Source organism: Drosophila sulfurigaster, chromosome 2L (genome assembly GCF_023558435.1).
Source record: "Drosophila sulfurigaster albostrigata strain 15112-1811.04 chromosome 2L, ASM2355843v2, whole genome shotgun sequence".
NCBI lineage: Eukaryota > Metazoa > Arthropoda > Insecta > Diptera > Drosophilidae > Drosophila > Drosophila sulfurigaster.
The window spans coordinates 29,062,626-29,081,729 of NC_084881.1; the positions used below are offsets into that span (position 1 = coordinate 29,062,626).

At 51.4% G+C, this 19,104-nt stretch overlaps 1 protein-coding gene across 1 annotated transcript in view; it reads right to left on the bottom strand.

The window, feature by feature from the left end:
• Positions 1-19,104, bottom strand: part of LOC133835161 (uncharacterized) — a 129,681-nt gene that overhangs the window by 2,797 nt on the left and 107,780 nt on the right. The window contains 16 exon segments of the mRNA XM_062265063.1: positions 26-3,250; positions 3,314-4,309; positions 4,379-4,573; positions 4,637-4,837; positions 5,127-6,812; positions 6,919-7,836; positions 7,917-8,582; positions 8,972-9,616; positions 9,684-12,398; positions 12,468-12,779; positions 12,846-14,885; positions 14,985-15,953; positions 16,017-16,664; positions 16,731-17,045; positions 17,112-18,707; positions 18,777-19,091. Coding sequence (XP_062121047.1) covers positions 26-3,250; positions 3,314-4,309; positions 4,379-4,573; positions 4,637-4,837; positions 5,127-6,812; positions 6,919-7,836; positions 7,917-8,582; positions 8,972-9,616; positions 9,684-12,398; positions 12,468-12,779; positions 12,846-14,885; positions 14,985-15,953; positions 16,017-16,664; positions 16,731-17,045; positions 17,112-18,707; positions 18,777-19,091 — 17,442 coding nt within the window.

A 19,104-nucleotide genomic window follows, 5' to 3' on the forward strand; every position in this document is an offset into this window, starting at 1 on the left:
AGATGAGTCATTTCTGAATACTTACTGGCTGGCTCGACGTCCACTTGCAGGCGCAAATGTTCGCCAATCTCTGCAGAGTTGATCTCTTCTCCCTCATTGGTTATGATGCGCATCTGACAGATTGGCGGAGGTCCAGTATTGGCAATAGTTCCGGCAGTTGTCAGCATGGAGACATTGAAGCCCAGCGTGACGTTCTTTTCGCCCGTCTGGTAGACACACTTGATGTTGTAGGCCTGTGCCTTGTAGGTGACCAACTTGGGATGCTTCTGTATAACCAGGACAAAGCTCGCCACATCCTTGACGGCTTGCATACCGCAGCTACCGAAGTTAACGCGGAAGATTTCGGTGCGTGGCACCGTCTCACCGGCCAAATTGACGACGCGACGGCACTCCTCGTTTTTGCTGTGTCCCTTCACATAAAGCACGCCATTGAAACCAGGCTCTGTGATGTGGATCTCCACCTGGACACCATCAGCCAAACAGCTGACAACCATATCGGGACGTGGGAAGTCTGTACGGAAGTTGGTATGATTGCAGTGAAGTTCCGGATTACCCGTGTAGCCGGTGATACATTGACACTGGGCACGATGGTTGACTGCGTTGCAGAACGCATTAATGCCGCAGGTCTTGGTTAGGCAAGGATCTTCGCAGGTCTTAGTCTCTGGATTGCAGAAGCGATTGTCGGCGCACTGCTCGTTGGTGGTGCACTCTGGTTGCTCCACGGGTAGACATTCGCCCAGAGGGGTCAAACGATAGCCCAACTCAATGGGGCAAGTACAACGGCCACGTTCATCAATCACCATGCCACGCTCCAGAGCGCAGACACAATGTCCGCTCTCATCAATGCGATATCCTTGCTCCACGAGGCACGGGGTGCAGTACTCATAGATGTCGAGGGCGCTGCCAGGTGGACAGACGCACTGGCCATCCACGTCGCGCACGAAGCCCTTCTCGATGACACACAGAGAACGTTTGTCGCATTGCACGGCCGCATTGCCAGTGTAACCTTCGAGACACTCGCAGATCATGGTACGTACGGGCAACGTGTCGAGGACACGGCACTCAGCATTGACGCCGCATGGTTGGGTTGCATTGCAGGGATTGATGCATTCGCCATGGAGGCAAGCACGTTGGGTGGGACAATCGCTGTCACTGATGCAAATGGGCACCACACGTTCCTGTTCGCATCCATTAAGTCCGGGCACAGTGCCGGGCGGGCAGGCGCATTGGGGTCTGTGCTGATAGACCTTGCAGTCTTCATCGCGGCCACAGATGGCGGTAGTTTCGCAAGGATTGGCGCATTTGCCGTTGACGCAGGCCTTGTCTGTGGGACATTCGTCGTCGGTGCGACAGCCAAGTGGCGTGCAGCCGAAACGAGCATTGCCTCCATGTCCTGGGGCACACTCACAGACGGCACGATGATTGATGGCGAGGCACTCGGCATTGGCACCACATTGCTCGCCTTGGCAGGCGGGCACACAGAGCTGATTGCGGCATGTATGTGTAGCCGGGCATTCGGAGTTGATGCTGCACTCGATCTTTGCGCACTCGAACTCGGGATTACCCTCGTAGCCCTGGCGACAAGTACATACTGGCTTATGGTCCTTGATGCGACACTCAGCGTTCAGTCCACAGTTGCAGGGATCTCGGCAAATGCCATTCACACAGGATTTGTCTGCAGAACAATCGCTATCCGAGATACAGCCGCCAACCTTGACAATGCTAGTTGTGGGTTTGCAGCTGCCGCTTCCGCTGCTAATGTAGCCATCGGGGCAAATACAGATCATGGTTCGCACAGGAGTGGTTGGTGTCACCTGGCACTGAGCTGGTCGTTGACAAGGCTCCAAAGCTAGACAAGGATCAACGCATTGTTCATTGATGCAGGCCAGTCGGGCGGGACAATCAGTGTCGAGTTTGCAGACAGGTTGCGGCTGTGGTCGGCAGTCCACATAGGGATTACCCAAAAAGTCAGCGGGACAGCGGCAAACAGCCAAGTGGTTTTGTGGACGACACTCGGCACGCGGGGCACAGATATTGTTGTAGACACAAGGATTGACACACTGTTCATTCTGACAGGTCTTGTCTGTGGGGCAGTCGTTATTGCTACTGCAACCGATGACACGGCAACGTTCGTAAGGATTACCACGATAGCCGCTGAGACAGCGACATTGAGCGTGACTCGATTGAACGTAGCATTCGGCATTGGGACCACATGGATTGTTGAGTAGACAGGGATTGATACAGTTGCCATTGATGCATGCTTTGCCGGAGTCACATTCGCCATCAACACGGCATCCAATAGAGCGACAAGCAGCATATGGATTACCCTCGAATCCATCCTGGCAGCTGCACACGGCACGATGCTGTTGCACCTGGCAAATGGCATTGGTGCCACAATTGCAGGGATTGCGGCACTGGCGATTTACGCACGCCTCTTGATCGCCACAGTCTAGATCGCTCTCGCATCCGGGTGGACTTGGCAGCACCAGCTGGCGACATTCGCCGCTGGCATCTGGTACCTGAGACTCAGGACATTCGCAGACCATCGTGCGCACGGGGACACTGTCGAGCACGCTGCAGTGAGCGCTGCGTGCGCATGGCGAGAGTTCAGTGCAAGGATTCTGGCACTTGGCATCGATGCATGCCAATCGGCTGGGGCAATCACCATCGTTGCGACAGATTGGTTCCACAGGACGTGGTTCGCAGAAGGCATAAGGATCGCCTAGCGGCAGCTGGTCAGGACAGCGGCAAACGGCGCGATGTTGCAGCGCCTGGCAGATAGCATTCTGAGCGCAAGGGCTCTGAGCGCAAGGATTCACACACTGGTTGCTCACGCAGGCCTGGTTAGATGCGCAGTCGTAATCTGAGTGGCATTCTAGTCGCAGGCAACGTACAAATGGATCACCCTCAAGTCCGGCGGGGCAGCGGCAACTGGCTCGATGATTTCTTCCGTAACACTCGGCATTCAGCGCACATGGATCAGAGACGAGACATGGGTTCAGACATTCACGGTTTACGCATTGCTTGTCGCCGGCACACTCATCGTCCGATTGGCAGCCAATTGGAGCACAACCGAACTGGGCGTTACCGGAGAATCCAGGTTGACAGTAGCAGATGGGATGATGATTCTTCACGATGCACTCGGCATGGGGTCCACAATTGCATGGATTGATGCATTGCGCGTTGATGCACGCCTCTGTGGCGGGACAATCTGAGCTAGACTTGCAACCAACGGTGATGACATCCGAAGCTGAAACAATTTTGATTGATTATAAATGTTTCTATAGGACAGGTTATTGCTTAAAGCACTTACGAGGTAGACAGCGTATGCGGGGATCTCCAGTGTAGTCTGGCGGGCAGCGGCAGATGGCAGCGCGTTCCTGCACATGACAGTAGGCGCCAGTGCCGCAAGCGTCGGCCGTACAAGGATTCACACAGCGTTCGTTAATGCAATTCTTGTCACGTGGGCAGTCATCATTGCGTGTACACTCGGGTCCAGGAACTCTGGGCAGATCAATTTCGTTGGTGTAGCATTCGATACGTGGGTTACCTTGGTAGCTAGGTGGACAACTGCATTGTGCGTAGTGATCACGTGCACTGCACTGAGCATTAACACCGCAGCGTTCCAGGCGGCAAGCATCCAGGCAACTGCCATGGAGGCAGACCTCTGAACTGGCGCATTCGGCGTTGTGTTGGCAGCCACCAGGTACGATAACCGCTTGGATGGGTACACAATTGCCGGAATTATCAGATACCGTATCACTGGGACATTTGCAGATCATAGTACGCAATGGTAACGTGTCTAGAACGGCGCAGCTTTGCTGTGGACTGCAAACATGGGGCGTAGCACAAGGATCGGCGCATCGTTGATTGATGCAAGCCAGTTTCGACGGACATTCCGCGTCTTGGGTACACTCAGGTTTGGGCTCGCGTTTTGGCAACTCACACTGTACCAGAGGATTACCCTGGAAGCCAGCTCGGCATTCACACTGCGGCTGGTGGCGACGTCCCTGGCAAATGGCATTCACGGCACAGGTGTCTTGCTCGCAAACTGGTCGACAGACGCGATTCAAGCGATCGCATGCCTCGTGATCGGCACAATCTTCATTGTACTGGCAATGTCCCGTGATACAGGCGACGAAGGGACTTCCCTGCGTGCCAGCTGGACACTTGCAGACTGCCTGGTGGTTCTGCGGCAGACATTCGGCTCCGGTGCCACAACGTACTTGACCGTGGGTGCACGGATTGACACAGTTTTCATTGAGGCAGGCCTTATCGTAAGGACAGTCCGCATTAATCTTACACTCAGCTGAATACGGGAGGATAGCGTTATTTTCATAGTCGTATCAATGAAATCTTGTAGAAGAGTTTAACTTACGTTTGAAGCATTGAACTTGTGGATCACCGCCCCATCCAGAAGGACAGAAGCAAATAGGTCGAGAGTTTTGGACACGACATTCGGCATTACCGGCACATGGATTGGCCTCGGCGCAAGGATCTTGGCAACGTTGATTGATACAAGCTGTCGTTGGTGTGCACTCTGAGTCGTGTTTGCATCCAGATGTGATTGGCGCTGCAAATGTTATGAAAGGCTTCAGTAAGCTGTCGGAATTGCGATTAAAGTGGATAAGCTTACGTGGCTGATAACAGTTAGTGAAGGGATCGCCTTGAGTGCCCTGTGGACAGGTGCAGATGGCACGATGTTGCTGGGCCAAGCATTGTGCTGTACGAGCACAAGGTGATGCATCCAAGCAGGGATTGACACAATTGCCTCCACGGCAAGCCTCCGTATCCTGGCACTGATCGTGCGATACGCAACCATGGTCGCGTGCGGGTTCTAGACAAAACAAAATTAGAAAGATAAGTTGCCGAATAACAAATTGGAACCATAAATTGGGAGTAAGTGCAGCAATTAGCAGTTTGAGTTAACGAGTGCATTTACTGTGATGTGCAACTCATTGAAAGGAGGGATATTATCATAAGGAAGATCAAAGGGATTATTTAAAAAAACTATTTACAACTTGGCTGCAATGAAAGAGAAGCAAAACTTGGCAATAAAGCAAGAAAATGAACACAGTTCAACCTCATTTGTGAGGAGTATTTCTATGATTCTCAGGAGAACCTACCTTTGCGACATCCAATGTCAGCATCGCCCACATAACCAGGTTCGCAGCGACAGATCATAGTACGCAGGGGTAGAGTGTCAACGACCTCACAGATGGCATTGGCACCGCATGGATGCGTAACATCACAAGGATTCTTGCATTCGCCATTGAAGCAGGCCAGTTTGCTGGGACATTCGGCATCCATGGTACAACCCTCGGGTTGAACAGGTACCAGGTCGCAGCGGACGGCAGGATTTCCACTATAGCCGGCAGGACAGCGACATTGAGCACGATGGTTATCGACGCGACACTGTGCGCCAATGCCGCAATTGCAGGGATCTTCGCAGCGTTCATTGCGGCAGGCCAAGTGGAATGCGCACTCATCATCGCTACGGCATTCAGGACGCTCGCAGCGCACCAAAGGATTTCCTCGATAATTCTCTTGGCAGTGGCAGCGTGCACGATGATTGAAATCGGCCCGACAGATAGCACCAATACCACACTGTGTGAAACTACAAGGATCCACGCACTTCTCATTGATGCAGGCCTCGGTGGGCGCGCATTCGCCATCGGAACGGCATCCTAGAAGATAGCAATGTTGAAGAGCATTGCCAGTATAGCCTTCGTTGCAGACGCAGAGCGGGCGATGGAGTTGGACATGGCAACGTGCTTGTTGGGCGCAGATATTCGATTGTTCGCAAGGATTGCGACAGACTTGATTGATGCATGCTTTGTCATTGCTGCACTCTGAATCGGTGATACATTCCGGTTTCGGCGGTGGTGGCTTCGCCACTTCGCGAACACACTGAGCGTACGGTGAACCATAGAATTCAGGTGGACAACTGCAGACAGCCTTGTGATTAATAGTGCGACAAATGGCATTGAGACCGCAAGCATTCTGGCAAGGATCGCGACATTTCTGTGTAACACAAGCGCGATCCCTGGAGCAGTCGTCATTGGTCACACATTCGGGATAGCTGCAAGTAGCAGCTCCATTATGGACACGACAAATGCCATTGCTGCGACACGGTGATGGCTGGCAAGGATCAATGGGTTCCACTTCACGCGACATTTCACATTGCACAAACGGATTACCGATCATCTTATCGGGGCAACTGCAGATGGGACTGTGATTGATGGTCTGGCAGGTTGCGCCATAGCCGCAGACTCCTGGACAGGGATCCACGCACTTGGAGTTCACACAGGCGCGATCCTTGGCACAGTCCGAGCTGAGTGTGCACTCCGGACGACATCCCTGCGTCAATGGATTACCAAAGAAACCGGGCAGACATTCACAGACAGCCTGATCACGCTGCACACGGCACACAGAGTTTAGTCCACATGGCGAGGGATAGCAAGGATCTGATGGCGGTGGCGGTGTCACAATGCGCGTGCACTGCACAAAGGCGTTACCCGTGTAACCCGTTGGGCAAGAACACACAGGAATGTGGTTGTTGACATTGCAGAAAGCCTCTAGACCGCAGGTTCCGGGGCACGGATCAGCACATTTGTTACGGATGCAGGCACGATTTGCAGGGCATTCGGAGTTGCCGACACATTCAGGACGGCATCCCTCGTAGGGATTACCAATGTATTCCTGGATGCATTCGCACACGTAGCTTTGACCGCGCAAGCGACACAAAGTGTTGCTGCCACATGGCGATGGTTCGCACGGATTCTTGGGGTCAGGAATTGGTGGTGGCATAGCTGTAAAAAAATATTCAGTAATTAGAGTATGAAATAGAAGATATTTCCCTGCCTCTATACAATATGCAAACTTTTTGATGGCCTATAGAATAACGCGAATGCTTACTTGGGGGAATAGGTGAACAGAGACGGAATGGATCACCTGTCATGCCTGACGGACAATGACAGTTGGGTGTGTGCAGGGTCACCAGGCACTGGGCATTATGGCCACAGCTGCCAGGACAGGGATCGCGACATTTCTGATTCATGCAGGCCAAATTATAGGCGCACTCATCGTTATTGGAACACTCGGGTCGGCAATTGGGAGGAGTACCCTGGAACTCATCCAAGCACGTACAACGGGCTTGATTCTGCACATTGGTGCATAGTGAGTTAGGACCACATGGTGATGGATTGCAAGGATCATCCTTCTTCTGTTTTATCTCAGGCAGTCGGCACTGTTGGTAGGCATTGCCCGTAAAGCCAGCGATACACTCGCAGTGGGCACGATGCTGGACTACTTGGCAGATAGCGTTCAGTCCACATTGTCCTGGGCAAGGATCAACACATTTGTTGTTAATGCACGCATGCTGTTGAGAGCAGTCAGAGCTGCTATAGCACTCCAGACGGCAGTTGGGTGGCTGTCCAAAGTAACCGATGATGCATGAGCATATGGCAGCTCCTCCACGTTCAATACACTGGGCGTTGGCGCCACATGGTGATGGCTGGCAGGGATTGACGGGCAACTCATCACGGATTGGAGTGCAGGAAACGAAGGCGTTGCCAGTCATACGCTCAGGACAACGGCACATGGCAATATGATTGATGGCATCGCATAGAGCATTCTGAGCACAGGTGCCTGGACAGGGATCCACACACTTGTTTCGCACGCAGGCACGATCTCGAGGACATTCCGAGTTCAAGACACACTCGGGGCGACAACCGATGTATGGATCACCTTGATATTCGGGCAGGCAAGAGCAAACACCTTCTCGGCACTGGGTATTGGAGCCGCAGGGCGAAGGGTTGCAAAGATCTGTTGGTGCTGGAAGAAAACATTTACAAAGGTCTGGTTAGGAAGGACATTCAACGCGAGAGAGAGAAAGTAAATATGGAGATGCATACTGGGTGCTGGCGGTGGAGTAGGCGGCAAGCGGCGGCAGCTGTTGAAGGGATCACCCGTGTGATCGGCGGGGCATGAGCAACTGGGTATATGGTTGACGACCTTGCATTGGGCTGCAAATCCACAAGATCCGGGACAAGGATCGCGACACTTCTCATTAATGCACGCCAAGTTACTGGCACACTCGGCATTAATGGAGCATTCTGGTCGACAATTGGGTGCAGCACCAATGTAGTTCGGCAGACAGCTGCAGCTAGCACCACCGTTGACCTCGCGACATTGGGAGTTGGGTCCGCAGGGCGAAGGCACACATGGCATGTTGCGCGTTGGGAGTTTCTCGGGTGGTGGTGGCGGTGGCAGTGGCTGGCAACGAATAAAGGCATTTCCAGTGTAGTCAGGTCTGCAAGAGCACAATGGACTATGATTGCGCACATGGCATTCGGCATTCAGTCCACAGACTCCAGGGCAGGGATCGATGCACTTCTGCTTGATGCACGCCTTATCCGAAGGACACTCGGCACTGATAACGCATTCGGGACGACAGGCTGGAGGTGTGCCAATAAATTCGGGCAGACAGCTGCAAATGGCTTGACCCTGAGACTCGCGGCACTGGGAGTTCGCGCCACAAGGTGACGGCTCACAGGGATTCACATAAACAGGGGGCGTTGCTGAAGTTTGAGATGGTAGAATATGTTTCATATTAGCTTTACCATTTAATCAATTTGTCGGCAAAAAGCAAAGCATTTTCATATTAAAAGCGTAAGCGAGAGTTTTTGCATTGTAAGTACGTTATGTCTAGCAATTGTCGTAAAAGGAAAACATTTGAATATGAATGTATTGTAGCTTTTTCTTTGATGATTTGGCGGTGCGATGGTTAAACGAAAGAGAAATAGAGATATACAGCTATAGACAGGGACCAAACGTAGAATTGAGTACTGCATTGTTATCGATTCGAGCGAAAAACGAGAGTAGAGCATTAAAAATACGGGCAATATTTTAGTGGCGCACTGAAAATTGATTTTAGGTTTGCTGAGGAATTTGGGCATTGTGTTCTTACGTTCTTGCTGCACAAAACGGCAACTGTGATATGGATTGCCCACATGTTGTGGTATGCATTCACACATAGGATTGTGATTAATTGTCTGGCAATGGGCATTGATGCCACACACACCAGGGCAGGGATCTTGACACTTTTCTCGCACGCAGGCACGATCGCTACTGCAATCCGAGTTATGAGTACATTCGGGTCGACATATCTCATAGGGATTGCCAAAGTAATCTGGCAGGCATTGGCAAATGCTCAAGTCGCGTTGCGGCTGGCAAATGGCATTGATACCACACGGATTGGGTTGACAGGGCACCACTGGTGGTGCTTTCATGGCGACACAAGCGTCTTGTCCATCGCCTACCAAACCCACAGGACAATAGCAGAGTGGACTGTGGGCCACAACACGACATAAGGCATGTTGACCACAACTGCCCGGACAAGGGTCAATGCACTTGCGGTTCACACAGGCCTTGTCGCTGGGACAGTCGGCGCTGCCTATACATTCGGGTTGGCAGTGCGGTGGAGTACCAATGAAGTCTCGGAGACATGAGCAACGAGCGCCCTGTGCAGTGGCCTCACACTCTGAGTAGGGACCGCAGGGTGAGGGCTGACAGGGATTCACTGCAATGGGATATCTGACTGGCGGTGCTACAACTGGAGAGAATTTAAATTAGTCTTTGTTTAAAAGAGGATTTCAGTAGGTTTCAGCTATGATGATTACCTATAACTTGACAAGCCGATAGAGGATTACCCGTCAACGAAGGCGGGCATAGGCAGATGGGACTGTGATTTTGAACATGACAAATGGCACGGAATCCACAGGCACCTGGACATGGATCACTACATCTCATATTCAAGCAGTATTTGTCGAGAGGACAATCTGAGTTACTGCTGCACTCTGGATGGCAGGAAGGCGGTATACCCAAGTAGCCTGGCAAACAGTAGCATATGGCCTGCTCTTGATGCGGACGGCATTGAGCATTGGGTCCGCAGGGTGAGGGCTGGCAAGGATTAATGGGCTTTTGTGGTGGCACCACAGCCGGTAGATTTGTCGGTGTTGTGGGTACAGCGGTTGGATATGTTGTCACTATGACTGGTGGCTGTTGTGTTGGTAAAGGAGTTGGAATAGGATCACAGCGGATGAACGCATTTCCTTGCATATGTGTCGGGCACGAGCAGCTCGGTATATGATTGTAAACATTGCAAAGAGAGTTGAGTCCACATGTGCCTGGACAGGGATCTTCACATTTTTGCCTTCTGCAAGCCTTATCTTTTGCACAATCTGTATTGAGGACGCATTCAGGGCGACAGCCAATATAGGGATTGCCATGGTATTCAGCGAGACAACTGCATATTCCATTTTTGCAAATAGCGTTGGCTCCACAAGGTGATGGATAACATGGATCCTTTGCTATGGGCTTGTCATTTTCCTTAATAACTGGAGGAATCCTGCGACACGACACGAATGGATCACCGGTTTCTCCAGGGGAACAGAAGCAATTCGGAACGTGATTGTATACTCGGCAAATGGCATTGTATGCACATGAACCAGGACATGGATCGCGACACTTTTCATTCACGCACGCCAAGTGTGCGGGACAATCGGAGTTGACAATGCATTCAGGACGACAATTGGGTGGAGTGCCGCTGTAATTGGGCAGGCAAATACAAGCGGCGATTCCAAAGCGATTGTGACATTGCGAGTAAGGACCACAGGGGGAAGGATAGCAGGGATTAATCTCTGGATTTGGTGTAGCCACATTATAAATGGGATGAATAGGTTTTGGTGTTGTTGTTGTCTCTTCTGTGGATGGAATGTTGATGATGCCAGGAATTGGTTGTGGTTTTGGAACCGACGGTTGATAAGTTGGATACGATGGCTGTGGCTGAGGTTGTGGTGGGGAAGGTATATTAATTACTCCCGGCCTTGGTGGAGGTGTTGTGGAATATGTTGGATAGGTTATTGGTGGCTGCGTTGCAGGCGACACCACTACCACTGGATACGAAGGAATATTAACAACGCTTGGCTTATAAGTTGGTTGCGGTTGTGGCGTTGGGTAGTTCACATCATACTCTGGAGGTTGTGGTGTTGGATAAGATGGTTGTGGTAGAGATGGGATATTGACAACACCAGGTTGTAGGGTTGGTGTATATGTTGCTGGAGGAGATGGAATATATAGCGGCGGTTGTGGTGCAGGAGGTTGTGGTGCTGGCACTGAAGGAATGTTGATTACGCCTGGTTGCCTAGGTGGCTGTGATGTGGTTGGATAATTCACATAAAGCACTGGTGGTTGTTGTGTTGGATAAGATGGTTGCGGTAGAGATGGTATATTTATAACACCAGGCAACGGAATGGGTGTCGTTGTTGATTGCTGAGAGGGGATGTAAAGCGGAGGTTGTGGTGCAGGAGACACAGGTTGAGGGTGAGATGGGATGCTGATAACGCCTGGTTGGGGTGCTGGAGTTGAAGTCGACGGATAGGCTGGAATATATATTGGAGGTTGTGGTGCAGGTGGTTGAGGTTGTGATGCTGATGGTATATTTATTACACCTGGCAGTGGAGCAGGTGTTGGCTGTGGTGGGGTCGGAATATAGACCGGAGCTTGAGGTGTTGGATAAGTCGGTCGTGGCAGAGATGGAATATTTATGACTCCGGGTATTTGTGGTGGTGGCGGGTAATATACATCATATATAGCAGGCTGCGGTTGCGGAGTTGTTGGAGGATATGTCGGTTGAGGTATTGATGGAATATTGATTACATCAGGCTGAGGATGAGTCGTCGTGGTCTCTGGAGATGGCACAAATATGGGAGGTTGAGGTGCTGGAGGCTGTGGTTGTGAAACGGACGGGATGTTTATAACTCCAGGTTGAGGTGGAGGATACGATGGCTGTGGTGCCGATGGTATATTGATTACACCAGGCTGTGTTACTGGAGTTGAAGTTGTAGGATAACTTGGAATATTTTGTGGAGGCTGTGGTACGGTCGGCTGTGATTGTAGCACTGATGGAATGTTCAGAACTCCAGGCTGGGGTGATGAATAAGTTGGCTGTGGTGCTGATGGAATATTGATAACTCCTGGTTGTGGTTCTGGTGTAGCTTGATTTGGCGATGGGATATAAGTAGGAGGTGCTGTCGGACGATCAGGCGGCAACACCGAAGGAACATTAATCACTCCCGGAATTGGTTGTGGACGCTGTATAGGGTAGTGATCATCATAGTTCGGTGATGGTAGAGAGGGTTCCGGTATCGACGGAATATTTATTACTCCTGGTTTTGGTTGGGATGTGGCTGGAGTAGGATAGGTTGTGTACAATGTAGGTTGATAGGTTGGAGGCGCCGGTTGTGGCTCTGAAGGAATGTAAACAACGCCTGGTATGGCAATCGGGTAGGGTGGTGCTGGAGTATCATATATGGGAGGCCGAACATGTATGGGTTCTACGTATGGCGAAGAGAGATTATTAGAGAATATCTCACTTTTAATTTTGGTATCACATAAAATCTTACGTGGATTCTCGTAGCATCTGGTGAAAGGATTGCCAGTCTGCGTAGGTCCGCAGAAGCAAATAGGATTATGGTAATGGACACGACACTCAGCATTAATGCCACATACTCCTGGGCAAGGATCGATGCATCTGTGCTGTACACAGGCCTTATCTAAGGGACACTCTGAGTTCATTGTGCACTCTGGTCGACAGAATGGCGGGCTACCATAGAAATCAGGAAGGCAAGAGCAAATGGCTTGCTCATTGTTTTCGCGACAGTGTGCATTTTCACCACAAGGAGAGGGATTGCAAGGATGTGGGTGTACTATGGGTGCTGAGTCAAAGAAAATTAGGAGATGATTACAATTGAATGATAAGTCACTTATTAGTGATTGCTTACATTGATGCGCAGGTTGAGGAGTGGGCACGCAATGGCTGAGGGGATTTCCCGTGTACCCATTGTAGCAGTTGCAATGTGGTAGATGATCTACCACACGACACTCTGCATTGAGCCCACAAGAACCGGGACAAGGGTCGCGACATTTTAGCTGCACACATGCTCTATGTGAGGGACAATCGCTATTAAGAATGCATTCAGGTCGACAGGCTTCATAGGGATTTCCATAATAATCAGGCAAACAAATGCAGGAGCCTACGGTACCGTGTTGAGTACATAGTGCATTGGCACCACAAGGATTTGGCTCGCATGGGTTTATTGGTGGCTCCTCAAATTGCGGTCTCTGTATAGCAATTATGGCTGGTGCGGGTTTGGGAGACGGAGCAGATGGTGGAGGTATTTGGCACGAGGTGAATGGATTACCAATCAAACCTGATGCGCACACACAGTTTGGCTGATGGTTGCTGGTGCGGCAGATGGCATTGAAACCGCAAAGACCAGGGCACGGATCACGGCACTTGCGATTAATGCAAGCACGATCACTGGGGCAGTCGCTGTTGGATATGCACTCTGGGCGGCAGTAAGGTGGCACTCCCACATGCTCTATCTCACAGCGACAAATGGCGACGCCTTGTTGATTGCTGCACTGAGAGTGCGGTCCACACGGTGTGGGCAAGCACGGATCGAGAGGTTCGCTTTGAATAGGAACTACATTAGGAGTTGGAACTGAAATCGGCGCTGGAATTGGTGTAGGTCTAATAGGTTGACACTGGGTATAGGGGCTGCCCGTGTAGCCGACAGGGCAAACGCATTGCGGCCTATGATTGACTACATTACACACGGCCTGATGGCCGCAGACACCAGGACAAGGATCTGCACAGCGTTGATTGACACAAGCCAGACTAAGAGAGCACTCGAAGTCGGTGGTACACTCTGGTCGACAGGCAGGAGGACTGCCGTAGTAACCTGGCAAGCAGCTACAGATTGCTTGATTTCCTGCAGCCCGGCAATGCGCATTGCTTCCACACGGGGAAGGCTGACAAGGCGGAGGTGGCGTTCTTACTGGGAGGGTAATTGCATGTGGAACTGGCTGACAGAGCACAAATGGATTGCCCTGCATGCCAGCGGGACAATGGCACATCGCCACATGATTGTGTACCTCACATATGGCGGAAAAGCCGCAGGTGCCTGGACAAGGATCTATGCAACGATTCTGTACACAGGATCGATCGCGTGTACACTCTGTGCTCAACACGCATTCGGGACGACAACCCACATAGGGGTCGCCCTGATACAGTGGCAAGCAACTGCAGATGCCACCAACAGCACACTGGGCATTGACACCACAGGGAGAAGGCTGACAAGCATCATCAGCAATTGGAGTTGCTGGTGGACTTTGAGCAATCGGTGTAGGGTAACAGCGATGGAATGGGTCACCCTGATAGCCGTTGGGACATGAACAACTGGGCACATGGTTGAGCACATGGCACTGCGCATTCAGACCACAAGCACCTGGGCATGGGTCAATACACTTCTCATTGATGCAGGCTCGATGTGATGGACAATCAGAATTGAGAGTACACTCGGGTTGGCAATGTGGGGGTGTGCCATAGTACTCAGACAGACAACTACAGATTGCCTGATTATGTGTCACTCGACATTGAGCATAAGATCCGCAGGGAGATGGCACGCAAGGATTGCGATAGGGTTCACGCTGAGTTATTGCCGTTGGTACTGGTAGGCAACGCACCAATGCGTTGCCCGTATAACCGGGTTGGCATGAACAATGGGCGCGATGATGTAGTGGCTGACAGACGGCATTGTAGCCACATGCGCCAGGACAGGGATCGCGACACTTGAGTTGGATGCAGGCTTTGTCATGGGGACACTCGGGATTACTGGTGCATTCTGGTCGACATGCGGGTGGAGTGCCAAAGTAATCGGGTAGACAGCTGCAAATGGGTTGACCCTGCAAGTCCTTGCACAGGGCATTAGGACCGCAAGGCGAGGGCACACAAGGGTTCACATAGATTGCTGGGAGCGCTGTGGAATGGTGGGTGCAAGAGAGTGGTGCAAACAATACATTATAATTTGGTGGGTTAGTGCAAGTTTCAAATAACTTGTGTAGTGAGGAATGCTTACGTTCTGCTTGGCGCAGGTAACAGTGGCGATATGGATCACCATTGTAGCCCGAATAACAACTGCAGATGGGCACATGGTTAACTACTTGACATTGTGCGTTGGACGCACAACTACCAGGACAGGGATCGCGACAGTGCTGATTGAGGCACGCCAAGTGGCTGGAACAGTCGGAATTGAGAACACACTCAGGACGACATCCCTCGTAGGGATTGCCGTAGTAATCAGGCAGACATTGGCAGGAGCCAACGTTTCCTTGTTGCCGGCAGACGGCATTGCTACCACAAGGACTCGGCACACATGGATTCAGCTGGTCTCGTTCTAATGCAGGACGAGGATAGCAACGTGTGAAGGGATCTCCAATGTAATCTGCAATGCAGAGACACGATGGCACATGGCTGATCACTTGACAAGTGGCTGCCTCTCCGCATATTCCAGGACAAGGATCACGACACTTTTGCTGCAAGCAGGCCAACTGATTTGGACATTCTGCCGAGGTCACACACTCGGGACGACAGTGGGGCGGAGTTCCGATGTAATCCTCGAAGCATTTGCATTGCGCTTGGCTTCCATCCGGTGAAGGCGTGCACTGGGCATTCGGACCGCAAGGTGATGGATAACATGGATTCACAGGGTCCTGTCGTTTGAGAGGTGGTGGTGGTAGATGTTGGCAAAGGGCAAACGCGTTGCCCGTGTATCCAGTGGGGCAGCTACAATGTGGAGTGTGTCGGATAACCTGACAAAGTGCATGCTGACCGCAGGCACCTGGACAAGGATCCCTACAGTGTTGATTCAGGCAAGCCAAGTGTGGAGCACAATCCGAGTTAATGGTGCACTCGGGTCTGCATTGGGGAGGCGTGCCGTAATAACCGGGTAGACATGAGCAAACAGCCTGCTCATTAGCCATTCGACATTGCGCATTATTGCCACAAGGTGAAGGAACACAGGGATTGATAGGCACAATAGGGTCGGCTAAATTACAAAAAATAAAGTGTGTTAAGTTAGCAGCGAAACTAATTCGTTTTAAAAACCTACTTTGTACGAGGGCGCACTGAACGAAAGCGCTGCCAGATGTACCGGCGGGGCAATGACACATAGGTACATGCTGGCGCACTGTACAGATAGCACCGACACCACAGGCACCGGGGCAAGGATCAACGCACTTGCTACGCTGGCATGCACGGTCGCGGGCACAATCAGAATTTAAGACACATTCGGGACGGCAGCCCACATAGGGATTGCCGTGGAATTCGGGTAGGCAAGTGCATTGTCCATTTTTGCAAATGGAATTCGAGCCGCAAGGTGATGGATTGCAGGCGTCGTGTGGAGCTGGTGGGTCACGAGTGGGTGGTATCAGTGTACAGCTTTCGAAAGGATTGCCTTGATAGCCAACGGAACAGCTGCAAATTGGTGTATGATTGATGACGCTGCACTGAGCCGAGAGTCCGCAAGAACCGGGACAAGGATCGCGACATTTTTCGTTGAAGCAGGCCAAATGAGAAGCGCAATCAGAGTTGATTACGCACTCTGGCTGACAGTTAGGTGGAGCTCCATAGTAGCCCGGCTGGCATGTGCAAACAGCTTGGCCGTTCTGGGCGTGGCACTGGCCATAGGCACCACATGGTGAAGGCACACAAGGATCGCGATATATGTCTTTGGGATAATCATAGTTGATGGCGGGCGCTGAAAATGGGATTATAACGTAAGGACCACTTTCATTTTGGAATTGGAGATCACAAAGAATCTTACGGATGGTACGACAACCGCTGAAAGCGTCGCCCGTGAAACCGGGCAGGCAACTGCAGTGGGGACTATGATTAATGGTGCGGCATGCGGCATTTTGACCGCAGACGCCGGGACAGGGATCAATGCAGTGATGGTTGTTGCATGCCTTATCTAAGGCACACTCGCTGGAGATGGTGCATTCGGGACGACACGCTGGTGGAGCACCAATAAAATCGGGCTGGCAGCTGCAGATTGCTTGTTGATTTGTCTCACGACACTGGGAGTTGGGACCACAAGGCGATGGCTGGCAAGGATGTAGAGGAGTGGGATCACGCAGAGCTATTGATAATACAAATGTTGTATGAGCCTCTAAACTTGTAGTTACATAAGCTTTGATGAACTTACGTTCTCTTTGTACTGTGCAATAACTATAGGGATTACCCTCGTAGCCATTGATGCAATTACATTGAGGCAAATGATCACGAACGTGGCAAATGGCATTGGTGCCACATGCACTTGGACAGGGATCGCGACAGTGTTGATTGAAGCACGCCAAATGGCTAGGACAGTCAGAGTTGAGGACACATTCGGGTCGACAGCCCTCGTAGGGATTGCCATAGAAGTCGGTTAGACAGCGACACGCGCCAGCTCCATTTTGTTCATTGCAAATGGCATTCGCGCCGCAAGGACTGGGTACACATGGTGACACTGGCTCTTGTACATCTTGAATCACTTGACAGCCAACGAATGGATTACCACCATGACCGTTGGCACAGACGCACATGGGAGTGTGGTTAATAACATAGCACTCGGCATTAGTGCCACAGACTCCTGGACATGGATTGCGGCACTTTTGATTTAAGCACGCCAGATTTGTAGGACAATCGCCGTTGCTCACACATGCTGGTCGACAATGTGGCGGAGTTCCGATAAAATCTGGAAGACAACTGCATTGTGCATTGTTGCCAATGTTGCGGCACTCGGCATTGGCGCCACATGGAGAAGGCTGGCATGGATCTATGACATCTAATTCCAAAGGTGGTGGTGGTGGTTGTGGATGGCAGGCAATGAAGGGATTTCCAGTGTAGTGTGTAATGCAGCGACAGTTGGGACTGTGATTCACAACTTGGCACTCGGCGTTCAAGCCACATGCTCCAGGACATGGATCCTGACAACGATGCTGTAGACATGCCAGATGCAATGGACATTCCACATTGCTATTGCATTCGAATCGACATGAAGGTGGCACACCAATAAATTGGGGTAAACATGAGCAGACGGCTTGTCCGTTTACTGGGCGGCAATGGGCATTGGCCCCACAAGGCGAGGGCTGGCAAGGATCGACGACAACACGCGGTGGAGGTGGTGGCAATGGCACACACAGGGCAAAGGCATTGCCTGTCATGCCATCGGGGCAATGACACATGGCTACGTGGTTGTGCACCTCACAGATGGCATTGGTGCCGCATGTACCCGAACATGGATCCGTACACTTTTGACGCACACAGGCCAGGCTGTAGGCGCATTCGGTGCTCAATACGCATTCGGGTCGACATCCAATTGATGGATTACCATGGTAATCAGGCAGACAATTGCACTGACCATTGCGACAGATAGCGTTTGGCCCACAAGGCACCCGGTGGCAAGGATCTTCATCATGGATAGGGACAGGCGTTGGTGGTGGGGCTTGGCAGGAGGCAAATGGATTGCCTGTTAAACCTGGTGCGCACAGACACGTTGGCGTATGATTGATGACCTGGCATTGGGCATTGAAGCCACAAGCACCTGGACAAGGATCGCGGCAACGTTGTTGTTGGCACGCCAAATGGCTCGAACAATCTGAATTGATTGTACACTCGGGACGACAATTTGGTGGACTACCAAAGTAGTTGGGTTGACACGTGCATACAGCTGTGCCTTGATTATCGCGGCACTCGGCATTTTGACCGCAAGGTGACGGAATGCACGGATTTTGATACACGTCCTGGGCAGGTGGAGGGGCTGTAAACGTAAACATGGATAGGATAAAGTTGAATGGTCAACTCAGATGATGCCACAATATGATCTTACGTGGTACAGGATAACAGCGGCTGAATGCATCGCCTCGATATCCCCTCAAACAACTGCAAATGGGAGCATGATGGTAGACCCGGCATTCGGCATTGGAGCCACAGACACCAGGGCAAGGATCGCTACATTTTTGATTAATGCAGGCCTTGTCATGGGCGCACTCAGCGCTCGTAACACATTCGGGTCGACAATTGGGCGGGGAACCAAAATAATCGGGCAAGCATGAGCAAATGGCCTGTTCATTGCGCTGTTTGCATTGGGAGTTAGGGCCACAGGGTGAAGGTTGACACGGATTTACATACTCCTTGAGAATAGCTAAAGCACAAGA